This window comes from Pholcus phalangioides, unplaced genomic scaffold, assembly GCF_987345545.1.
Source record: "Pholcus phalangioides strain wild (caught in Gottingen) unplaced genomic scaffold, Ppha-v1.0 ptg000005l_1, whole genome shotgun sequence".
NCBI classification, from domain to species: Eukaryota; Metazoa; Arthropoda; class Arachnida; order Araneae; family Pholcidae; genus Pholcus; species Pholcus phalangioides.
In genome coordinates this window covers 4,153,301-4,180,518 of record NW_028301598.1, presented here as the reverse complement: position 1 = coordinate 4,180,518, position 27,218 = coordinate 4,153,301, and the positions used below count along the sequence as shown (strand labels likewise).

The 27,218-nt window shown below is 34.7% G+C and overlaps 1 protein-coding gene across 2 annotated transcripts in view; it reads left to right on the top strand.

The window, feature by feature from the left end:
* The window catches only part of LOC149085754 (protein SSUH2 homolog), a 61,520-nt gene that overhangs the window by 25,696 nt on the left and 8,606 nt on the right, over window positions 1-27,218 (top strand). For both annotated transcript variants that reach the window (XM_089232150.1, XM_089232151.1), the window contains 7 exons: window positions 7,267-7,339; window positions 9,925-10,054; window positions 11,127-11,187; window positions 16,805-16,989; window positions 20,083-20,183; window positions 22,798-22,890; window positions 26,676-26,781. In XM_089232150.1, coding sequence (XP_089088276.1) covers window positions 7,267-7,339; window positions 9,925-10,054; window positions 11,127-11,187; window positions 16,805-16,989; window positions 20,083-20,183; window positions 22,798-22,890; window positions 26,676-26,781 — 749 coding nt within the window. The remainder of the gene's footprint in view (window positions 1-7,266; window positions 7,340-9,924; window positions 10,055-11,126; window positions 11,188-16,804; window positions 16,990-20,082; window positions 20,184-22,797; window positions 22,891-26,675; window positions 26,782-27,218) is intronic.

Below are 27,218 nucleotides of genomic sequence, written 5' to 3'. Positions count from 1 at the left end.
GGCCGTATACAACGTCTGTTGAGAGTTACCATTCGCCTATGTTTCCTCCCCAACACCATAAATATTTAGAGCAGGCGTCAAACTTTACTGCTATGTTATTAGTGCGAACAGGCGCCTCCTTTGTTTTTCTTCACACCAAACTCATTTCTCCTTACTTCCTCTTTTATTTTCTGAGCTTGAAACATCCGAGTCGAGTTATTCATTCCCGAATCTTCTGGATCTTCCCTATCTTTTTCAAGACTTGCATATGTGCATACGTATACACACGCATAGTCAGTATTTCTTTTTGTGAATAGTTTTTCTTTTTGTTGTTTTTTGTTTCAAGGAAACTGCACTTTGCTTCACAATATTTTCGAAATACTTGCTAGAATTTCCGGTGTTTGGAGAAAGTATTTCAGCATTGAATTTACTATTGTCAATCTAGTTCTTCTTCCTCGTGAAAATCGGAAGTAACTTCTTGTGAATCGAGACTGGGGTGATGAATGATGTTTCAGAAAATGAAATCGCTTATTCCGTTAGGGTAGGATTGTATCTTACCCACATTATTCCAACGTTTTCCAAATGCCAAGAAATCGCAGGTGACGGTTCTAAGAGAAGATTTTTTTTCTTCCTTTGACCGAAAAGTCATTTGTGGGCTGCAAAATCTGGAAAATATGGAATACATGCATTATCAATACGCCTGTCTTCAACGGAATCGCAAGGGACCTATGCATTCCTCATCTATGTATGGTCCAAATTTGTTGCCAAAAGCCTATATGTAAAGGAGTTAACCCTTCAACGAAATCGTAAGGGACCGAGTTAACCCTAAAATCACTTCTAATAATTCTTCCTTACTTATTCTGGAAATATTTTTTCATTAATTATAACAATTTCTTTCACAAATTGCGAAATTATTGCTTTCAATATACAGTAAAACCTGTCTTCAACGGAATCGTAAGGGACCGAGTTTTTTATCCCATTGAACACAGGTTTCCGCTTAATAGAAATTCAATTGACATAGGGCGTAAAATTATGTAACGATCTCGTTTGTAATTGAAGTACATTATAATAAAAATAAATCACTTGAAAATAAACTAATTAATTTAAATGCAAAATAATAATGCACATTAATAATAATGTACATTATTTACTCTATAATTACTAAATATTTAGGTTTTCACAACATCTGTATGAAACCACCCCACTCTGTTCTTCATTTGAAATGACTACGTTTACGTTCTTTTTGATTTTCTCTGAAATTGTTAATTTAATTGTAATAGTACGTCATTATCTGTCGTGTCAAGTTCAGTTTGTACATTGTTGTTTATGCAATCTTCATCACCAGGACCGTAACTAGGATTTTTGTTTGGGTGGGGGGGGGGGGCAACATGATTTCGCTGTCCCAACCACTGTAAAAAAATCGATGATTTTCTCACATAAACTTGGCCACCTCCTAAATTTTGCCGCCAGAGTAATTGTCCCCCTCCCACCCCAATTCTGGCCCTGATCAGCACTTGCGGTCACGGAAAGCCAATTTTTAGGCCTTGTATATCATTTGGAAATCTAACCATTACACACTGATTTCTCCCGTAGAAAAGCCTAATTTAACGAAAAATTTTGTTACAATTTCAGAAAGCAACTGCTTCACTACATGCGACTTTTCAAAAACCACAGCATCAAGTACGGTAACGATTTATAAATGTAAGGGTGGGTGAAGTAGAACTCACATATTGTGGCAAGCAGTCACTTCATTAAAAATTTCGACAGAAGCACTAATATTTTGTATGATCCTTTGGTCAATTGGTATTGAAACAATCAAAGGGTTTGTGTGAAATTTTACGTTAAAGGATAAAATTTACTTTTCCGTTTCCGCTTTAGAATAAAGGTTTTCCGTTTAATAAAGGTTTTTTAATGTGTTTTTTGGCATTGATATCACGGGACGACGATTTTTTTCCGTTAAAAACAGTTTTCCGCTTAATGCTGGTTCCGTTGAAGACAGGTTTTACTGTACCTATCTCTACCGACGAGGGTCAATATGAACCATGAACAAAAGCACACATTTTATATAAAAACAACTTAAAAAACGTACTGTATAACTACTATATAAACATACTATTATAAATGAAACTGAGATATATGTATGTGTACATAAAATTTATAATATTTAACATATTATATTTATTCCATGCATGTTTTACAGGTGTATTTAATTTCGCTTACACATTTTCCGCAGTTTTTCACATTCTGTACAAGTGTTGTTGTTTGTTTCTGTTACAATATCCGATTTGGCAAGCCTTTCGTCCTTGTAGAGTATTTGGTGACAATGTTTTGTTGATCTTTTTCTTTGCCGGCAAGTTCTTCGGCCAATTGAAAAGAAAATCCTTTCCGGATAAATTTGATTCAGTACATTCTTTGTACAGGATCAATACATTTATTGCTGCTAAATCCTATTTTGGATTTAAATATTGAAAAATACTTGGAGAGGAAATTTTTCTTTTCACTATCTGATGATTCCTCTGGTCGTCCACTTTGATCCGATTCGAGAACCTCAATCTCATCCTCGTTTTCATTTTCTTCACTGCTTGTACCAGAGCACTCCGCACTTATGCCGACTATTTTTTCAATATATCACTTCTAGACATGGTAGGATGAATAAAGCAGGGTTATTATTCGAAACAGGGTAAAATTGAATATTACGTCGCTGATACGCAAAATGTACGAGACTTTCTTCTTGAATGCACAAACTGAAACTGCTACGACGTCTTCCGCAGGCTACGAATACAGAATGAACCGAGCACGTCCAGGCTCTATCGCTATTGTAATTTAAGCACAGTGGTCATATGATCGCGGACGCACCGGGATTGACTTTCGTTTGTTTTTTCGATGCTTACCTCTTTTCTGCATCAGGGTCTTCCAACACAAATACGTAACACATAAACGGAGCCAATTTCCTGGCGTTAATGCTTATTTTACGAATGCATCAAATTGACCCGTATCGGTACAGATAGGTATATCACATAGAGAACTTCAAAATTAGAAGGCTTTCAAGAAGACGAATTTCGATATGTACTCATTTCTTGAATGAATAAAAGTCAGTAAAAGTGGCAGAAAAAAAATCTAAACGGTTTCCATGATTTCACTCATGACGTTTGTAATTGGGTCAAAATGACCCGTCCGGTAAACCTAGTGTTAATTGAAGCTCAGAAAGTGACTATTTCTACTAGAAACCGATGTTTCCAGCGAATGCAATTCGCGTTGTTTTCGCAGTAAAGTGCAGTGCTGCAGACTGAAGGCGATACGATTGCGACAACGACACGGATTGGTTGAAAAGCTGGCGTCAACACGGTTTCATGTGTTTAATCAATTCGTGTCAATATCACGGTCGTACCGTTTTAGTGTGTTGCTAGCCTAAAAACCACTCTTTTGTAGAAGCTGGAGGGACAAAAACTATTCGTCCGTAAAAGAGGGATGACCGGTAATCAAGGGGGTTTAAAGTGAATACTTTTATCGTGCAAGAAAAATTATTATATGGCTGTAAAATAGGGGTGATCACATCGGTGACCGTTAGGAGTAATGCCACTCATTATGACGATGAGACATTCGTGTCTTTGTGTCGGTATTCTGTTCGCGTGGTCTGCTCGCGGCAGTCCGGAATATGCGTATATACACGTTCAAGATCGATCTGTACAAAAAATCTTGGTGATAGCTTTTTATATATTTTTTTTTCTCCGAAGTCGATAGTGTCTGAAATTTTAGTTTTTCCTTTGATAAGCGATACAGGTTTGGCTAGTTGGTTACGAGGACTGTCTGCAGCATAGTGAAAATGGACTCATTTTCATGCGCCAGATTGGGTGGATGATTCGGCGGGGGGGGGGGGGGATTCTTATAATCCTTCCTGTTGCTGAGTGAAGGTGACTTGGCCAGTAGTATATTAGAGTCTCGCTCATCCGACATAAACAGGAAGGCAGAACGCCTGATAAGCGAAAATGTCAGATAATAGGGAGGTGTTAAGAAAAAGCCTATTAAACGTCAAACTATGTTAAAATTTTACACATTATGAACCTGATAATCATGTTTTGCAACATAACAGAAAAAATTGACTGATTACAGTAAATTAACAGTTACAGAATATTCTGAAGTTAAATACAGTATACTTAAAAAAGTTCAGTCCTGTGATGATTCAAAGAAATTTTTGATCGTAGTCTGCTTTCCAGACGAGTGCCGTTTCTTCGCTGCCAAGTCTTGCCATCTTTAAGGTATTATTATATCGATTCCTGTAGCTTCTTGTTGCTTAGTGTATTTAGTCGCAGTTTCTAGAACCTTAGTCGTTGTGTGAAATTCGGAGAGGCTCAACAGTTGGTGCTTGATCTTGCTCTTCAATTTCGTTGTCATCGCAATTGACCATAGCGACAATTTCTTTATCAATTATTTCATACTGATCAACATAGCCATAGTGTAGACGGACGCGCCACTGTACAGTCGGGGTAACTAAGTTACTCGCAGTAACTAGCTGCGGTAGAGTCGGGAGCAACAAAAAATAGACTACGCTCACGCTCGCAACTTGCAGTTCTTGTTTCCGATTAATGCGGTTTTTTTTTGTTTTTTTTTTGCGGTGGGACGTCGGATAATACGTAATGTCGGATAAACGAGACTCTACTGTATTTGACCCATTTTTTGACCACTCTTGCACGGGGTACGCCGATTTAAATTAGCTTGATTTAAAATCATGATTAAAATCACAATATAACTCACTTGATTTTTTTTTTAAATCATTGATTTAAATCACAAAATTTATTTATTTTTTCTTTACATAACTTCAATGATATTGAAGTAAAAGTAACCTGGTATGGTAAGCATGTTCCTGATATGTGGTAAAGTGTGTAGTTAAAAGAAGCATAGAAGATCTTTTTTTGGGTAAATATAGAGACTTGAACTTAATCCCTGTAGTGTAGAAAGAAAACTGCTCTATTTCTAGATTTTGTGCATGAAAAAAATTGCAGAAAAATATAGGGAGTTGATCTTATCATTTAGCTAAATTGCACTAAGTATTTTAAATGCATTGTAATGTGGCACTAGGGTTCCCCTGGTTTTAAAAAAAACAGAAGAATAATTTTTTGTATAAAGCCCTAATTGATTCAAAATACTAATTAGATGTTATACCAACATAAATATCATTGGGCATTTGACTTTACTTTTCATATTAAAATTTTGAGTTTGCTTGTTTTTTTTTACCAAAACTCATTGAATCTGTGAAAGAATAAAAATATGTAAACTATTAAACAGAGCATCATATATGCTAGTCGGAAACACATCCATTAATTGTGCAAGAAACAATCTTGTCAATAGAATTTAGTTGATGCTAAATGGCCCTTTGGGTGTGCATCAAGTAAATTGTGGTGTCTGCACCATATGTGTGATATTCAGTGTCCACCGCTCATTCGCTTTAATGGGGGGGGGGGGGTTCATGAATAAAAGCACATTTCTCTATTTAAAAAAATGTTAATCCATGAAGTTAATTTGGGCTTGTAGTTTATTCATTAATGCTTAATTCAATTTTTGCGATTAGGAGAAAAAAGCAATTAAATGATATAGAAATATGCATTCTCAGTAATTAACAAGATTTTTTAAATTAATAAGTATTCAGTTAATTTCAATCAAAAAAAATCTGATTTAAATAAGAAAAATGATTTTTTTTAAAAAACACGATTTTACAGTTCTTGACCAAATTGCACAATTTTTATTTGTATAACTGGTTGCTTCAATAACATATTTGAGAAGTTTAAAAAAATTGGACATTAATTCAGCATGTTTTTCTTTGTAATTCATAATTTTACAACTTCTCAATTAGTATAAATTAATTAATTTAATTTCAATGATTTTTTATTATGATTTCAGGATACCTCATGAACCAAAAAAAAATTATTTTAAAAAATCTATTTTTTTTTCCATTTTCCAAAAATTAATTTCGGTTCATGTAAAAAAAAAAATTCCAGATCAAAAATCAGTATAAAATTTTTGAAAAGTTATGAAAAGTCAAATTTCTTTGTAAACAAATTTTAAATTATATGACACGCGTTAGACCTTTTAATTCCCAAAATATGTTTCACACAAATTTTTGTGTGAAAATTACTTTAAATAAAGCATTGCATAAATGAAATGTCAGAATGAGTCTAGTAGACTTTCAGTCAAAGATGAGTTTCGTAGACCAGGGTTTGACAGATCTCTGGTGCCAGATCACCATGGCAACTAAAAATAATTGATATTGGCATCTGAAATTTTCGATGTGTGATTACTAGTTTTGGGAGAAAGAAATACGCTTGGCGCCTTGTTTTTTTCTCAATTTGTCTTCCCTGCAGTAGACAATCTTCAACGAATCCTCTCCATGGAAAGAAATCACAAATATGTCTGAACAGATAGGCCATGTCATTTAGAGGCATAGCAGAAATCAATAAACCCCCTTTCAAAATACCTTATCCTTTTTAATGAAGTATGCTTTCTTCCGATTTTCAGCAGGTGTAAACTAAGCGGTATGGGAAAAAGCATTCCTTTGAGAAATCGTCTTTACAGCATATCTGGGCTTGTCACAATGCTAAAACAAGAGACTTTCAAGGAGGCAAGGTATCTTGTTAATGCCGCTTAAAGCGCTAGTGCAGAAATCAAAATTTTTTCTGTAAAACTCAAGCAGAGTACCTACAGGTCTAAAACACTTCAGACAGTCCTGATTTTCTTTAAACCTGTACATCCTGTCTGTTTCCTGAAAAAGAGTTTATTCATCGAGTTTCCTGAAAAAGAGTTTATTAATCGAGTAGTAGTCCTATCTTGGTGGTCATTTTCCAGATTTTTACTGCAAATAACATTTTTGTTGCAATTTTTTCCATACTATGCTACAATTAGAGGCGGATTGATGGTTTTGCCCCATTTTTGCCTCCATAAAAAATACTGAATGTTATAAAATGCAATTAAATATTGTTTAAAAATTCCAACTTTAAAATTGTTATAGCATTAACAACAATTTTTATCACTGCAAATACAATGATTTGTTTATTCTGATTGTCTGGTGCACAAAAACCTGACTGCATACAGGTTTTGAGGGTAATTTTAATATTTATATATCTACGGCATTAGCTAACAATTAGTAAACAATTATATTATTTTAAGAGTTGGTCTAATGCAGTGGACATTACATAAATGTTTTTCAAAATACTTATTACTTTATTTAAAGAGAAAAAATAACTGTAAACTGTGTAGTTTTCATGCATTTTCATGATTTTATTTGCATCAAACTAGTGGAAGTTCCTCCTCCTCTTGTCCTTGCTGTGCACAAATCAGAAGAAGAACCACAGAGACCTCCTTTGCCAGAGTTAGTATTCATGTTTCTAATTCACAATATGTTTAAAAACTTCACATTTTACCACAAGGGGAATCTCAGCTTTATCAATTTAATGAATCTGGTTTTTATTGCAAAAAGTAGCGTAGTTTGTTCGGTGCTCTAGTTATATAACCAGAGAGTATCTACAAGGGGTTCTGAGTGGACAGACTTGTGAATTTTGTGGGGGGGGGGGGGAGGGGAGTCCAAAAAAATTGGAACAGAATGTGAGAAAGGCAGCATGAACATTTTCAGTATATGGCAATTGTATATATCTTGGAGCTGCAAATAGTGTCTCAATGTCTCCCCATTATTCTATTGAATTAATAAAAGAAACCGTTTTTGTGTATATCCTGTTATATTAGCAAAAACTGAGTCGCATGCAGCGTTAGTAAGTTGAACCGGATCAGAGTGGGATAACATCAACACGCCTCGTGTGTAGCGAGGAAATGCACATATTGGAACGCAGTTCCTTGGCAAACTCTGGGCACAACCTCTGGAGTGTTGTACGAGAGTTTAATTTTGGGGTTCCGGAATCTAGGCATTTTGGAGACTCCCTCTTTGAGCCTAGATATTGTATTTTAGTGAAAAAAGTTGGCATTAAAAAAAGGCATATCATTAATTAAAATAGAAAGTAGAGGAATGTGCTGAATTACTGAAGCTGGAATATCACAATTGAGGAAACATTGTATTTTCTGGATATTATGCTGAGGTGAACTCGGAAATAAAAGTCATCTTGTCTCCGCCGGGACACGAACCTAGGCCCTCTGGCATACTGGACAAGAGGACCTGGCTTTCTTTCCGAGATGACTTTTCTTTCCGAGTTCACCTCAGCATAATATCCAGAAAATACAATGTTTCTTTGATATCTTGGGCTGAGAAAAAAGCCATCTATCTCTCTATATCACAATTGAGATGAATAATTCCAAAACTACTGAAAATTTATATTTGATGAAAAATAACAAATAGATTAATGATACATCCAAATTAGTGAAATTAATAATTCAAATTCACATTTAATGAAAAATAATTCCTCGATTGATTAAGTATAATACTTATTGAAAATTATTGCGGAATTTTAAAAAAAAAAAACAGATTTCTGAAAATTAATAAAAATTCAGGATTATTTAAAGCTAATAAAATTTATGATTATTAAAAATTGATGAAAATTCTGGATGGATAAAAATTAAAAACTAGTAAAATTCAGAATAGATAAAAATTAATGAAAATTCAGAATTGATGGCAATTTAAAATTTAGAAACAATCACACTATTAGCCTTTTCCTGCCGAATTCAGATTTGAACTGATTTTCTTAATTTTTTGCAGTTATTTTTCCTTCTGATTCTTTAGTTTAGAGATATCAACCATGAAATTCATGAAAAAAATTCCTACATGTTTTCTGGACTTGCCCATGTTCATAGAAACAATATTAAAATTAAAAACAAAACAATTAAATTTACTACTCCATGAAAATATGCAATTTAAAAGAATTGAATTTTTATAAGTGAAATGAATGAAATTTTTGTTTTGTAGATTAAGTTTGGAATCTCACCAGTTCAGGAAAAAAAATCAAATTCTTTCATGTAAGAAAAATATTTTCTTCTAATTAATAAAACCGATGTTCCCAATTGAAAACATTGGCTGTTATAAGATTAATAAAAATTTATAATCAATGAAAATTCCAAAATTAATGAAAAGTAATCTCATAATGAATGTAAATTCATAAACTGATGTAAAGTCAAAACTAATGAAAGAACAATTCTGTTATTTATTAAAAATCCAGAAAAAATTAAAATAATTTGAGAATTAATGAGGAAAACAATTTTTTTTTTTTGATAATATAGGATTGACATAAATAATGAACAATATTTCATACAAGAATGCAAAATCCATCTGATGACATCATTTTTGAAAAAAGAAAAAAACACCTGCCAAGTATAAAGAATTGCGCACATGGGCAGGGCCATCTTAAGAGAATCATGGACATCTGGCCAGTTTTTTCTGAGGCCGTACTTGGTGAATTCTAGTAAATTTTTTTAAATCAGATCTCATTTTTATGAGGCCATCGGGCATGTTCGGGTTTGCCCATGCGTTAAGACGGCTCTTCACATAAGACACAAAAATCTGCAGATATACAGCAATGCCATGAGTGAGCTCACACACACGATCAGCGAAGCATAGCCTCATGTCTCAATTCGCACTGTCCATCTGATTTCAGTTGGCTGCCATACGCCAAGTCACAAATACTTCACTTGGCTCAATTTGTACCATCTTTTAGTTAGCTTACAATTGTAAGGGTAAGTCATGCAGATGACTATGTTGAGCATAGAAAAACATCTTTTTAACATCTTTGTGTGATCAATGTTTGGAAAATGAAAAACACATTTTCCTATCTCTGGTGTACAACGAGTTAAATAAAACTTTGCTTGGAAAAACATTGATGTTATTTCAAGATTTTTGCTTGAAAATAAAAACTGTTATTGCATGTTGTTTTTGATATTGTGAATATTATATTTTGTTGCTTAGTATATGTATATTTTTTTAAACAAACATAGTAATTTAACATTTTTTGGTGCCAGAATACCACATCTGACCGAAAAAGAAGCCAGAGATGCATTACTGAAGGAAATTGCCTCCCATTGTTGTTATGGTGCTGGTACTGCAAGGGACATGGCAGTCACAAATATCAAGCATTCCATTGCATTTCATGTGAGTGAATGCATTTACACATTCATTTTACTCTATTTTTTTCTTCCTTGTTTCTGTTGTCTATACCAGTAGTGCTCAAAGTTCGTGTCATGGCTCCTGAGGCGTTGCTGCCCTTAGGAGCCATGTAATAGTATATTATGGGTTGTGTCTCAAAGTAGAATATACCAGAAACTGACATATGTCACGGGACAATCTTGAGTCAGCTGGGGGCTCAATGCAGAACAATGCGAAAAGTTCCGCTTTGGGAGAGGGTTGAGTACTCTTTCGATATTGATCAACATCATCCACAAGCATTCGCCACTATCTTTTATCTCTTTCGTTATATGTGCCATAATTTCCCATTGGTAAAGTGATTATTTATCTTGTTTTCAAAGCTAGTTTTTAGTCTGAGAAACTTATTCAACTCTGTGGCTTATCAAATTCATTTTGTTGCTTCTGAAAACGATTTTGTTATTTTTGCTGAAACAATTGAGAAAGAATGTATGAAAAATGCATATATATATATTTCTCTTTTTTCAAACATTGCTAGCTTTGTCATAGCTGCCAAGTCCCTCGGATTTGCCGGAATGCTTCCAAATTTCTATTCCATCTCCCGAACTCCTGAAAAATTCTATAATCTGAATTTTGACCATGATTGTGAAAGTGAAAATATCTACTTTTATAAAGAGAAAAAAAATTATTCCCAAACAATTTGCATGGAAAAAAGGCTTGTTTTAATTTTAATCCTGAAACAATGTCACAAGTGTAATGCAAGTTGTCGCTTAAAAAAAAAAAAAAAAAAAAATCATTTTTTGGGGGGAAAGGCAAAATTTGCCAAACAGCCAGCATTAATTCAGCTCAAACTAACTGGTATTCTGGAATACAGTACTTATTTGTTACTACTTATTTTACTCAGTTGGATGTTAATTTTTTTTTCGTCTGAAACATTGGAGGCTACCACATACTATTGATTATGATAAGTTGATGCAGCTACATCTCAACTTTACTTATGAAACTATTGATCTTATTTAGTGAGTAGTTAATATTCTAGAAATCCTATCATTTTTTGCTGAATTCATGTATTCTTTTTTAGTATACTTTGGAGACATTCACAGAAAAACGAATGACTTGTTGGTCATTTTCACCATACAGTGGTAAGCATCTTTTTCTGTAATTTCGCTTCAAAAATCCATCTTGTGAAATCTTTTTTTTTAAAACTATAGCTCCTTCTAGCATTCGAACATATTATTTTCAAAATTAATTAAAGAAACAAATCAATTGGTTATTACGTAGTATGATTAGATTAAATAGTATGGGGGGGGGGGGGTTAAATGAAACCTGAATTTCCAATGTTTTTACTAAGATGAATGAGAAGGTATATCTGATGGCTTGACAGAATTGAACAGAGCATTTTATAAGAAAACCATAATGCCCTTGTGTTCAGACATGTGTGCATCCAACGTCTTGAAGAGAAGACTAATACCATTCATTAAGAAGGATATTGAGTGAGAATTTCATGGACTGTGGAAAAAAATACACAGATCTGTTAAGATGACACATTTGACAAGGTGAGTAAAACCATCAAGAATAAATAGCCCAGCACAATTTTGCATAATGTGATTGTTTGTTGTATGACAATACTTGTTTTCAAGTAAGACGGCTGTCACCAGAAATTTGCTCTTGGAAGGATAACTGAGGTTTCAGAGTAGGGAACATCAAAATGGTAGACAGATAAACTTTAAAATAAATTATGTTTTATTGTCTGAAAATATACTTATCAGTAGATTTTTCTAGATGTTATGCCGATTTCAATCTTTGGAAAGAAAATTTAATTGTCTTCTCCGGGAATCGAACCCGAGTCCTAGCAAGTGAGTTAACCAATACACCAGAGTGGCCAGTGTGCTAACCGCTAAACCAGAATGACAAATGTGCTAACTAATACACCAGAGAAACAAATTTCTTTTCCCATATAGCACACATTACTGCCATGATGTGCTAAGTGGAGACATTGCAGCCTCCCTTAACTACAGCAATCCTGCTGAATTCTTCCCAAAGATTGAAATCGGCATGACATCTGTTGCTGAGTATATTTCCAGCTGATAATTTCTTCTATGTCGCCATCATTTCTCTATACTGGAATACTACTCACCACCTGTAGTGAAATTGGTACGGAAGTGGAGGCATTGCTGGAGGCTGCAATGTCTTCACTTAGCACATCATGCTAGTAATGTGTGTTATATGGAAAATAAATTTGAGTCTCTGATATATTGGTTAGTACTCTTGCCCAGTATGCAAGAGGACCCTGCTTCAATTTTCAGACGAGACAATTGACTTTTCTTTTTAAAGATTGAAATTGGCAGAACATCCAGAAAAATCTATTGTTACAACTTTAAAATATTAGTCCATGCATATCAGTCATTTACTCACATTTCGGGAGGGAGGGGACAGACCTTCTGGTAAGATACTTTTGCAAATGGGTGGAAGGTTCTATTCCGCCCATCTTATAGCCACAACTTGTCACCATATCATGTTACTTTCATTTGTTCAGGTCTTTAAGAAATACTCTGAAGATGAGTTTGGTCAAGCATTGTTGTGCAATCAAAGTGCTTATTCACGGACAGTATCTACCTTTCTCTGAAGAATTCGGATGTGTATCCAATTGCATGCAGCAGTGTTTACCAACCTGTGCAGACCCCTTAGGATCTGCGGATCTCATTTTCATTTTCTACCATTGCAATGAATGGCACATTTTGTTCTGTGAAATTGCAATTTGTTAAAAAAACAATATATTTTGCATTTTATGGGAATGTGGTGTAGAAATTGACCTGACACTAATTGGTCCATAGGAGTCCACAGAGCATTGACCTTCACTACATCATATAAGTTGGGAAACACTGGCTTACAGGAATGTCATCCAATAAACACAAGCATATCCTTGTGCTCATCTGTCCTTTCGAATCCATTTAAATACATTTCATTTGATTGATCCTAATATCAGTTCATTTATAATGCATGTTTTTGGAACAATATATGAATCAAAGTTTCCTAAACTTTTTATGTTCATGGTACCTTTAGTAATGAGATTCAAATACACTAAATTTCTTGCTTCACCTCTGACATATCTTATAGGCATATCAGTAACACACTAAAGTGAGATGATAGAATTATTGAAAACCCACAGGCCTATCCCCTACAATAATTTAATCTAAAGAAATATGTTGCCTGCATGTACCATGGCGCACCTTTTGGGGAATTACTGGCATAAATTCTTATTTTTACAATACTTCACTTTGTGATTTAACACTTCATTTTTGATGATGCTTGATAAATGCATTTTTGACATTGTATTTGATTTGAGTGTTTCATTACAGGTCTGTACCTTAATATTTATGTAAGTATTTCAGAATTTTTAAGTGGTTTAAGTGTCCACATTGTAAATTAAATTTTAGTTGGGTTTGCATTACATGCTGTTTTATGAAATATCTGCCATAGCAGAATAGCTTGATGATTGATATAATGAATTATTTGATCAGATTAATAAAATAAATTTGATCCTTGAGTCTTTGTTCATTCAAAAATATGCAATTTTAAATCATGGTAAATTCTTTATTAACCTTTTTATCTATGTCTTAACACAATAACTCCAAAATTACATTTTTGAGATATAAGCATTTTTGTTGTCATTTAAAAATCAAAAATAAAGCATACATATACACAAATACAAATGAAAATATCATACATCACCATGTTGTTCAGCCGTATGCATGTATTTGTGCATTTATCTCACTTCTAATTAGTTATAATTAGTATGACTTATTTTTAGATCAGAAGGTCATTTTTTAGAGATATCATGTTCTGACCAAACACCACATAATTGTGAATGAAGTTTGCTACGAGTTTTTTCTTTCCACCACCTCGTTGGGCATGTTCCCTGTTTGTAGCTTCTGCATTTTTGTAAATTTGCAACTGAATGCATATTTGGTGTTCTGCTCACTATGGCGAAACTTTTTGGACTTCCAGTGAATTCCAACTCTCAATTCACCTCAAAACTTCAACCGACTAGGAATACCCTAATGATTCCAAAGAGCAAAAATATGTCATATAATGATCAGGCCTTATAAGCTACCATGAGTATTGTAAAGTGGCAACAGGAATGTGTGTGTGTGTGCTCGTGCATTTCGTCATTCCACATCAATAAAAACTCAAACCAGTTAGTGAGACCTAACTAGCACACCACCCTTCTCAAAAACCTGGCAACAGTTTCTGCAATAATTTTTTTTCTCTATCAGCATCACTATCACGTTCTTGTTTGTGATTGGCTCCGTTATTTTTCTTCTCTTTCCTTTTCCTTTGCTCTTGTTGTCGGTTCATTTTGAATTTGACTCTGTTTACAACAGCGAGTAACTCCCACTGTAAGGAGTATTTTCACTGTTCTTATTTTTGCTACTGATGAAGGAACTTCATATAGTTCCGAAACTCGTTTAGTTGGGGTTCTTTTTTGTAATTTTGGGTCGACATACCTTGGTCTTCCCTGGTATCATCTACAGGTAGTTTGTCTGATCCATGCAGAGCTGTTTTATCCTATATTGGCACCATCATGTGTTCACTCATTCCAGATAGTCAATACCGTCTATGCAACTGGCTTTTTGCATGCTTTCCATTCCAATAATAAAACTCCTCTTGAAGTCTACTGGTGCATAAATCAATTCCCTGAGTGTCTATTCACCCCGTGCGACCCCAGGGGTTGCCAAATCAGTGTTAAGAAGAAATAATTGCAGAAAAATGGAGAAAAACTGTTTTATCTGTAAAATTCAAACTACAGATCTACGGATGTAATTGGATGGTTTAATTTGCAAAACAGTAATTTTTAATGCACTGCATCTAACTGGAAAAATAACCAAATAAACAAATACAAACAGCACAACAGGCAAAATGCCCAACGACGTGGATGAAAAAAATTGCCCATAAAAAATATGAATGTCAAGTACAACCAAATACAACAACCCAATATAACGTATGTATCACAAAAGAAAAACTAATGATTGATACTGTATAATGCACTTCCCATAAAAAAAGATAATGGTTGTCTTATCTTAATATAGATATCTTCTTGATTTATCCTGCTATGTTTATCGTACTTCTTTTTTAAATGTATATATGAATATGAAGAAGTGGAGCGCCCAGTGTAAAATTGTAATGACTGAATTGCCCATGTTTCACTGTATTACTTATCTTATGGCTGAGACAAATCTATAAGTTTTCTTGGCCATTTTACTGGTGTAGCTTATACATCAGAGTGTTTACCCTGGTTCGTCCCACGATGCTGCACCTAGTGGTTGGCTCTAGAACAGTGAGAAATTGGCCACCCATGGTCTAAAACAACGGTGCTAATTCTTTTCAGTATGCAGCCAGATATGCAACATGGCTATTGTTCATAGGCCACATACTGGTGTACAAAGTATTGATACTTTTTACAAACACCTTTTGTACAGTGCCATCTTAACACATGGGCCCACCCAAGCACCTCAAGAGAAAAGGGGCCTCATAAAAATGAAATGTGGTTGGAGTTTCCGAGAATTCACCGCGTAGGGCCTCAGAAAAATCATTTGGCCCGGGGGCCCATGATGCTCTTAAGACGGCTCTGCTTTTGTATACCAGATAAAGCCCCTCCACAGGTCAGTGCACGCCTGGTCTGAAGAATGTATTATGGGTACTTCTAAATTATATTTTGCATCTAATTTTGTAATTACAGTTGTACCCTAATATAACAAACTTCAATTCAATAAATTTCTTAATTTAACAATTTTTTTTCTGAAATTATGACACAAATAAAAATTATGACAGAGGTCAAACCCCTCTTTTAAAGAATAAAAATCCTTGATATAATGGGTTATTTTAACTGTCCCTAATTTATTTTTCTTGTCACCCAAAACCACAATCCAAAGATTAGACCATCGGCTCTTCTTTATACAAATACAAAGCCACAACATGAAAAATGCCCAACAAGGTGGGACTTGGAGACTGTAAAAAAAGAGGAGAGAGAGCAGAAACTTTTGTTTCTTTTTGAGTAGAGAAGATAAAGATAAATCCATTTAGAGTGTGCATGAAAAGGTTTCAGTGGCCAATTGGTGTACACTAGCACCATAAAAAATATGGTGTCCACATGTTTAGATTTCCGTAAAGAAATAAAGTTACCTCAAGTTTGTGCTTTATCTTGACAAGCAAAGAACAGGGTCATCTGAAAAGAAAGCATTTCTCATATAGTAAAAGTGACAATTTTCAACATTATTTAATGACAATAAAAAAGAATTTGATGAAGTTGACCGTACCAAACAACTATCAAGCAATTTATTTTATTTTTTTCATGCATCTTGATTTCATTCTCAATTGTTGTCAGAATTAAGTTGTAACAGCAACCCAAAGTAAGCAGCTTTTAAAATTTGCAGTTTCGAGTGTTTATGCACCCTGTTAATTTGGCCCTGATTTGACAAATAAAATAGCCTTTTTTTTCTGATTCGTTAAATCAGGGTTTGACTGTAGATGAATTATTTTTTTATGTGAATGTTATTCGTTTTTGGTTTTATCATTAATTTTTTGTATGAAATGTAACACATTCTCACATTTCAATGAACAAACAATCATTTCAGGATGAAATATAGATGAACAAGTGCCTCACCATTAAACCATTGTCGCTTCAGAAGTTCTTCAGTTGTACAATTTTCATTTTTGCAAAAATTAAGTTTTTTTTCCTATATTTTGTCTTTTGAACAGGTGGTACTATTGATGGCCCAACAGAACCTCCTCCTTTTCCTTGGGACATCCCAGTCTCGCCACCGAAATTTTTTCAAAGCACAGTGAGTCAAGTGGAAGTTCCTCATACTGCCTCTGTGAAAACCTGTCATGTGTGTGGTGGTGTTGGCAGAAAACGTTGTACAACTTGTTCTGGATCTGGTTGGGTGAGCGAACATTATTAATTAAAAAATTTGCTATTGATTTGATGCCACTTTCTTGAAATAAAAATGTGAACTTTGTTCTCTAAGCAAGAATATATTATAAAGTATTTGCTAAATCAGGGGTGCATCCCTTTAAAAAGTCGTGCCACAGAGAGCAACAGGCCTACAACAGTACAATTTTTCAATCATGAATACTACACATGACAAACTTTACGTTAGGTTCACAAAACGTACACACACATTCCAACATGTACCAATTCGTTAGAAGTTCCGCAGAGGAATATGGATGAGGTACATGTGTGGTTTAGTAGTGGTAGTAGCCTCCAGCCCGCTGGCCAAAAGGGTTGCAAAAGGTGTTCTGGTAGAAAAGTATCAACACATACAACATGATAAATGCTTAGGATGACCATATTTCTGTCATAATAATATGGGAAATCAGTATCCATACATGATATCACTAATTATTGCAAAAAATTGCAAGTAAAGTTGCTAATTAGAACCAAAAAGAAATTGTGAAAGGCAAGCAAAGGTGCCAATTACATTGAAAGAAATTACCAATTGCAAGCAAATTTGCAATAAACACCCGTGCTAAATTATCTCAGTATCAATTGTGTACTCTTTGAAATAATATGTACTGAATTGACACAAAGTGTGTGTGTGGAAATTGTAAATAAAATAGCTAGTAGAGGGCTCACCCAGGTCACCATGGTGACTAGGGCCTAAAATTGGTATTGGCACCTAAAAGTTTCTTTGTGTAGTTGCTAAATTGCAGGCTGATAGCAGCCCAAAATGTTTGGAATTTGTAGCAGCATATCTACCAACATGAAAGAGGGTCACTGCCCTGAAAAAGCCAAAAGAAGCATTATTTTGGACCTTTTTCTTTGGGTAAAAATTCTTTTGTTGCCTAAAAAATTGTTTTGGTGTCCAGATTTTTTTTGCGATGTGTCCAGCCCTTAGCTAGTATTCATTCGAAATGTTTTTATTTGACAAATGTACACAATAAATTATTATTTACTGGTTTATGCATTATTTTTCAGCGCCATTGTCGCTATTGACTATACGCTCGTTAAGTCAGTACTAGCTTGTGTATCCCAGAGTCATGTAATTTTACCACCTAATTCTGCTCTAGAACTTCATTTTTGATTGTGTCATTGTCATAGAAGTGTTATTCTGCAAGTCATTTCTTCAGGTAAAAAACAAGTGAAATTCATAGGGTTCAAGGTCCATCTGTAAATGGTGGATAATCTAAAACTTTCTACTTCAATCTTGACAGAAGGGCATTGATAAAAAATTATATATAGTCTGGGTTCAAGCATTACCATGGAGCAAGTGCAAAAACCACTTGTCCAAATTATCCTCTGTGTATTTTGAATAGCTTATTGAGTCATCACATGCATTTGCAATGGTTTATCACTATTCCACAGCATCTCTTTTATTACTGGGAGCCAATAATACACACTTGTATTCTTTCACAAATTTAATGAGTTTTGGTGAAAAACGAGCAAACTTTAGACTTTTTCACTTTTCATATTAAAATTCCAAGTCCAACGATATTTATATTGGTACAAAATCTATTATTTTGAATCAGCAATTAGGGCATAGAATTCAAGACTTCATACAAAAACTAATTGCTCTGTTTTTTTATTGGGGGAACCCTAGTGCACAACTATAATACATTGCAAATAGCCTACCTGTTGCTGTTACATCTAAGTGCTTTTGGTCAGCAAATATGGATTTGACATCCATATTTGTTACGAACATCTTTTTCTCAGCCACCTTCTTGGGTATTTTGCCTGTTATGGCATTGTATTTGTATAAGTTAGCTCCCAATATTTTTCTGCAAATTTTCCCATGGGCAAAATCTATAAATAGAACAGCTATTTCTGCACTGCATCTAAGAATTAGATTCAAGTCTATATTTACCAGATCTTCTATATTTCTTTTAATCAACAACTTTACATCTTCCATAACATGCATACCATACTACGGGGTTGGACAAATCCCATGTGCCAGGTCGCCATGCTAACTAGAAAATCGGTATTAGCACCTAAAATTTTATATGCATTATTGCTTAACTTAAGTGTAAGTATGACACAAATTTTTTTTATATTTCATAGTAATGTGTCTTCCAACATGGGAAGGGATCATAAAGTCCTGTAAAAGTAAAAAAAAAAATATTATTAAGAACAGTTTTTCTTGGTGGGGGGGGGGGGGGGATATACTTGGATTCTAAAAAATTTGGCTGGTACCTAAATTTTTTTTTCGATTTTTTCCCTGCCATACTAGGTTACTTTTACTTCAATATAATTGAAGTTTAGGAAAAATGAAATTCAAGTTTTGTGATTTAAATCATGATTAAAATTACAATTTAAGTCTGCGTACCTTAGTCTTTCCATTTCCTTGGTCTTTCCATTGTTTCAGTTCCCATAAATGTGAAATTTACCATTTATAAAATAAGTATCCATTCGAAGCTCACATCTACATTGAAAAAATTTACGATAGAGTGCTTCACGTTTGATTGTATTCTTAATCAGCACCACCATTATAGAGTTCACAGTGGCCTGGAAAGTCAGGGAGATGAAAAATGATCAGGGAAAATATAAAACAGTTGGCAAAATTCAGGGAAATATGGAAATATTTGATAAAAATCGAAAGAAAAATAATGTGAATCAAAAAAACTCAAAAAAAAAAATTTGGGAGGTTCAGATTTTCTGAATTATATTTCTTTTTGAGTTTTGATCTGGGAACAAATCGATTTTGCTTTAGAGAGAACCAGAGTTCAAGTAGCTATAGCAGTGAAGGTAGATAGCAAAGGAAGAGTGAAATGTGTCTTGGTTGAAGCGAGTACTGCCAATGTATGCAATAAAACATTACCTTTGTGCTTATACGCTATTAGTACTCACTTTTTGTAAAAGTTATGTATTGGAAATGTTCATTAACAGTTTCAGGCTTTTTGTTTTTGTTTTAATTTTTTTTAATGAAAAATTATCTAAGTATTGTATTAATGTTAGCTCAGAATTATGTTTTAAAAAGTGTGAGGGTAGTAGATCCAGTCAATTCAGTTATTTGAAGTCTGTACTCTATTCATATCTTCAGGAATATTGCTTTGCTTGCCATGGAGATGGTCGGAAGCTAACATCGTTGTCACAGGGAACAAATGAACAGTGCTTTCAATGTCATGGCACTGGACGGAGAAGGTAAACACAGAAAAATGTTTATTTAACCAACATGATTCTTCTTAACGGATAATTTATTAAATATCAGGTTATGAAAAATTTCTATCGCTACTACTACTCAACCATACATGCACTCATAAATATTCCTCTGGGTTATTTTCTATTTAGTACGTGCCCGAATGTGTTGTGTGCATATGTATAACCTTAATGCGTGTATTTATGTTGTCAGAGTTATGATTGTTTCATGTATTAGTAATGCTAATATCTGTCTTCTGTATTTTGAGGATGGCAGATGTCTGAATTTTCGTGTTGTGCACATATTGTATTTACCTGCTCTCTGTGGAAAGCCTGCTACTTCATTCAAATGGAGGGCCGGCTTGTATTTCCCCCCCCCCCCCTGAAGTTAGAAAACTGCAGAAAATCAATTTCAGGCTTCCAACAGGGTTTGAACTTGGATCCTCACTATGCAAGTCCAGCACAATGCTAATACGACTGCACAGCAGCGAATTCCTATTACAGGCCACTTTATACAATTAATTGGTTCCCCAAAATGAGTGAATAAGATGAAAGATGAAATCATGTAAAATGAGTTGAATTTAACATGTGTAAGTTAGGGATGGGGGTTTTCTTCAGAAGGATGAGAAAATAATCCCAACCTCCAGCAGCAAAATTAATTTTTTGAATTAATTAATTACTCAAACTTATGAATAAATCTCATCAATTTAGGTTAATACAAATAAATTTAATTAATATTTTTCACATCTGTCTTCACTACTTCATATTGATTTTAGTATGAGTGGGGATGTTTTCTTTCTTGAAGATCCTGATCCGAGGATTTAGCTGACAAGCAACATTCTTCATCTCTTTATAAAAACTTTAGAAGCAAAACTAGAAAATTCTGAATTATTCCTTGCTAATACGACAATTCTAGATTGATTAGGATAATTTTCTTCGATTGAAATTTGGAGGGGCGTGGTAACCCGGTCGATAAGGTACTCGCCTAAAGTATCAAAGGAAGTTTAGAGGTGTCGCGAGTTCGATACCCGGTTCGTCCTAGTCAGAAAACTTTCCTGACACAGGGGTACAACAAAAACGACGACTTGACCGCAGCAAAAAATTGATACCGCAAGGAGTCTCCCATCGAGGTGTTAGTGCACCAACCTCTCGATGAGTATAAAAAACAAGCCCGCCGTTCGGAATAAATCGGCAATAAATTGTAGGTCCCGGTCTAATTAGCCCTCGTGTGCAGAAAATGACCATGGTGCGACAAAAATGATCAATTAAAATTTGGATGGAATTGTTAATGTTTTACCAAAAGATACTCATTAGTGAAATTTGGTGAGATGGATTTGACCATTTTTTCCATACTTGTCTTATCTACATCAATAAATCCAACAGATTTTGTCATTTTAATTATGTCATACATCTAATTTTCTAGCCCATTTTCAGGATTTAAATCAAATTACTGACCAAATTTTGCTGGTTGCAGTTTCTAAAATTAACTTTTCAAAATTGTGTAAAGCAATTGATGCCTGTACTGTAATTCCTGCAAGAGCAGTTAACTTTTATGGTTTTGGCAGTAAATTTTTATAGCTCTCAGCTTTTGTGGAAGTGTTTCCAATGAAAACTTTTATTTTTCATTGCTTAAACTGTGGATTAAATCTTTAACTCTGACCTTGAAACTTCATTTTTATCACTCATTGAAAATATCTTGGTAGATAGTGTGTCTGTATAATGATGCTTTTGTCATTTAGAAAAAAGTATATTGATTTAAAATCTTTAAAAAAACTAGCATTAACAGCTTCTTATAATTTTGTTTTTATATTTCCGGTAAACTTGGGTTAGTGGTTACTAATATTAATAAATAAATATTTTCCCATAAATATTATTATTTTTTGAATGAATTTTGATGGCCTTGAAATATTATTTTATGTTATTAACCAGCCACCTGGCCAATAATTTCTTCTTTCAACTTTTTTGGAAGTTTTAAACTAATAAAATATATTTTTTGATTAAAAACTTTTCATGAATACATTGAAACTGAGTTCACACATCATGTTATCTGAAATTTTTCAAAATCATAGACAAAAACAAGTTTATTAATTGAAGTAATTAATAATTATTTTTCTAAATTATGCTGAAAATCGACATTTGGCACTATTCCAACATAGCCAAATGACTTGTTATCTACTTTTTTTTTTACTATAAAAGTTTTAAAAAATGATTTTGGATGGCAGGGTTAATTAAGATGAATAAATTGTGTGAATTATCTCAATAAATTTCGTTTTCATTTTGAATAAATTTGAGTTTATTTGATAACAAAAGAGTGGTTTTCTGTTTATGTATCCATCAATTGGCTGTGGGGAAGAGAATTGAAGCCATGGTTTATTCCATTTAGCTAGTCACTCTGCTTACGGGTTATAATATATGTTTATTTTTTCAAAAACAACCTCTTAAACAGGCTTTATTGAACACTGTATTCTTATTTGAATTTTAGCATTTTGTATTTTATATTAACATGAATGAAAAAATTATGTATATTGTGACTAAATATTTTTGTTATCCATATTTGTGCCTGTTTCACCCTATATAGTTTAGCAAGCATTCTACATCTTATCATTATCTTTTTTAATAGGTGTTGGAAATGCAATGGAGATGGGATGGCATTTTGTAAAAGTTGTGGTGGCACTGGACAAATCAAGTGCTTCATTTGCTTAACTGTTGTTTGGTTGGTGTTTGTTTATTTTTTTTTAATTATGCCTTATTGATTCATTTGAATTTTATTTTTCTAGTAAACTAGCTAACTATTCAATGAAAGATTTACATCTTTTTTTTTTGTCTTATGATCCAGGGTGTCCTAGAAGTAATCAGAATTTAAATTATGTGCTATTTCCTTTTTATTGGATAAGCTGCACTACAGTAGATAGTAATATTTAGTATAAAAAGCGCATTAAGTGGAGGTGATATATGATGTAGGAATGCATCAAAATTGATGCATTATAATAGGTTGCACAAGGTAGTTGACATTCAGTTCAGACAGTGCTCTGATTTTTTCTATTTACTATGTTCCTTTACACTCGTTGCATCATATGATCATTTGGCTTTATTGCTTTAGTGATGTGCATTGTTATAATACACTTCTGTTGTCTGGGCCTTCTACATAGTGCTTCTCAAAATGTCATTAACAAATACCACTTGATTTGCTCATAGCCTTGGCAAAACTTCCACCAAACTTGTAATGTGTTATAATGGCTCTAATATGCTCTTGTGTCACATGCTCCTTTACTCAAACTGTCGCCTTGTGGTACTGATGCTATAGCTTTTTAGTAACCACAGGTTTTGTGAATTCACTAACCAGGGGTCATTCAAGTATTGCATAAGCAGATTTTTATCCATTTTTGATCCACCTTCCTTGTCAGCAAAACTCTGACCCCTTCCCACCCAGCAGAATTTCATCAGCTCTGCTCCCACCACGTATTGGGATCAGAAGCCTACCCAGCTCAGGGGAGGAGTGCATAGGGTGCTCTTTCTCCCCCCCCCCCCCAAGGTAATCAAAAATTTATTTTTGATAGACGAAAATATTTTTCAAAAAATTAAAATAAAAAAAATACATTTATATGTTGTTATAGTCATGATTTTTGATAATTTCAATGCTACTTGAAGGCTAATACTCAAAATTTCTCTAAGAAATTCATTGTGCCTCACCCCAAAGTCTTTTGTGCCCCTCCAATGATCGATCCTGCTTTCTCCCTGATTGGGAGAAAGCAAACATTGCCCTTTGAAAATATACATAATGAGCCCAACCACCACTGTCTGACACCCTAGTGAACCTTTCTATGAATGCACAGAGATAATTTTTCACGTGGTAACAAACAAAATAAAACTATATTTTTAGCTTATATTTTAAGTTTTGAGCATTAATTAATGGAGTGGTATAGATTGAGATTACTAGCAGGTGCATTTACAGAGCATTGAGCTCTCGTCTTCATCATGGTATCTCTAAATTTCAGAGATGTCAATCAGTCAATATCAAGATGGTTGTGTAAAAACAAACATTTGAGTAATTTGGGGCAATTCCTTCCTCTTTATAGTTATCGATGCAATATGAATTATTGCAAATGTGTGTGGTCTTGACTATATCAACATGTAGTCAAGTTTTTGAGGGAAAGAGTAAATAACACAAATTTTTAAGATGTTATTCAGAACATTTAATATACACTGCTGGCCACCCAAATTGCAACACCAAGAAAGACAAGAGATATCGCAACAACATTTATTTTGTAGATAACATGTTGACCAAGCATCAAATGATTAAATTTATAGACTTCTGTGAAGTGTGGTTCCTGCCAAAATCAGTAGCCAGAGTAGCCGCCATTGTTGGAGATCACCGCTGCCACACGCCTCGGCATTGATTCAAAGAGACTTTGGATGTGTTCTTGGGGTACAGCAGACCAAGCAGCTTCCACGCGTTGCCAAAGTTGATCTGGTGTGGCAGCTGGGGATGTAATCTGGGTCAATCGTTGAGCAACCATGGACCACATGTTTTCTATCGGCGAAAGATCCGGAGAGCGAGCTTGCCAGGGAAGCAATTCAATCTGGCGATTGACGAAGAACCTTTGGACAATGCGTGCCACGTGTGGTCCCGCATTATCCTGTTGAAATATGGCTGTGGGCAAGCCCTGAAGGTAAGGAAGGACAACTGGCTCCAACACCTCGGAGATGTAGCGCTGGCTTTTTAAAGTACCGGCAATGCGTACTAGAGGTGTGCGAGAGTGATATCCAATACCGCCCCATACCATAATACCCGGTGCAGGACCAGTGTGGTGGTGCATAACGCAGCTGTTCAGCATCCTCTCTCCACGGTGTCTCCAGACTCGAATCCGACCATCGTGGTGTTGCATACAGAAGCGTGACTCATCAGTAAAGACAATTTCATTCCATTGTGCCGTCCACATCCTTCTTTCATCGCACCATTGGCGGCGGAGACGTCTGTGGTTCTGCGTCAAGGGTAGACGAAGCAATGGACGTCTTGCGGACAGACCACTCTGCTGTAAACGCCGTCGAATGGTACGCGCAGACACTGGATGATGCGGTACAGACTGAATGTGCTATGCTATGGTTCGTGATGTGGCTGAGCGATCCGTCCCTGCCATACGCACAATACGCCTGTCATCACGTGAAGTGGTGCACTGAGGTGGATGCGATCGAACACGTCGGTCCATCGTACCCTCCTGCATCCAACGATCACATATCTGCATTACAGTTGTTTGGTTTCGTCCAACACGACTACCGATTTCCCTGAAAGATAATCCACAATCTCGGTAGGCCACTATCCTTTCTCTGTCGAACTCGGATACTTGATCAAAAGATGATCACTGTTTTCTACGAGGCATAATTGATCGTTTTTTTGAAAAAACCACAAGAAAAACACAATTGCCGTACTTCAAATCATCGAAATCTCCAAGCCTTAAATAGGGCTTTGAAGTGGCGCCACAGGCGCGTGTGACGTGCGTCTGCGCTGAAATTCTAATCATTTGCATATCTCACCTCCGCTAATGCATGTTGTAAATTTCCTATTATTTGCATGCTTCCTTCAGGGTGTTGCATTTACGGTGGCCAGCAGTGTATTTACATAGACAGTGGTTGAATACGTAATCAGCTTTCAAACCCCCCCCCCCCTTTTCCCCTTGTCATCAAAAGTCAGCAAATCCAAAACCCCTCTTGATGCTGACATTATACTTGAATGGCCCCTAACTTACTAACTAATTTTGGTCCTGACTCCTGATTCTTCCATGTACTCAATTATCTTCATAATATGAATTAGAGCACGTTAGCCTCTGACTTGACTTGGTTTTATTTTCAGCGCAACATAAAATAATAATTTAGATTTTTCTTCAACATTAAGGTCCCAGAAAGCTATTGGGTAAATTTAAATACCCATGATGAATTGATCATATCTAAAACAAAACTTTCAGTTATACACTAGTGGAAAATGAAATCTCAACACATTTGAAAGGTGCTGTCCACGTAAATTATGTAGTTGCCGAACAAGCATGGTGCCAGTTGCGACACTTTAAACATGCAAATCAGACTTGCTTTAAATGCACATGAGAATCTTTGTTAGTGTTATTTTTCTTTCTGATTAAGTTTTTTTACATCAGGTGAAAGTGTCCCCCTCACCCAAAGAGGAAAAGAAGTCCCTATCAACATCGGACTGAAGCCATAAAATAGGCTTTCGCGAAGGTGAATGTTTTTACCATTAAATTTCAGAAAGAGTTAGGTGAGATGACTACAATCTATGATTGTTGGCAAAAGTGATCCTGGGAAGCATTCAAGTTAATTGCCTTATTTTAAATTCGGAATTGAAAAATAATGAAGAATGCATTGATACTATTTTTAATGTTTTTAAATGGTGAATACAAGTGTACAACATTTTTTTCTTTTTTGAATATTAAATTTTCATGTGCTGTTTTTCTGTTTTGTATTTTATACTTTCTTCCTCCACTTTTTCAGGACAAATAATCTGGATGACTTTGTAGTCGATAGGGCTGCTTCAATACAAGGGGATAAGCTCAAAACTGTAACTGGTGAAATAATTTTCCAAGAAGAGCAACCTATGGTATACTTATTATTATTATTATTTTTGCATTTATTTTTTCTTGCTGAAGTGGTTTTGACTTTTTTTTGGTAGTGATATAATAAACGTGAGACTATTATCAAGTAGGTTAAATTTTTTTTCAATAATTACTGCCAATGTTCCCTCTGATTTTTATTACAAACCGCTGCATGTATCAATGATGCATTTGGTGATTTTGAGTGCATACAACATATTGTATGCATTTACACAAGTGCGAATCTTGGAAAAAATATTGGTTAATGCAAAGTGTTGGCTTATTAGTGTCCTAATTCAGGTATTTACATTGAATCTCGGAAATGGCCTGAAAGTATAGCTGTTCAGAATCAGCTTTAAATTATAGGTCTTGGTCCGATTAGACCTCATTTACAATGCAACACAAATACAATGCCACAACAGGCAAAATGCCCATTGCATAAAAT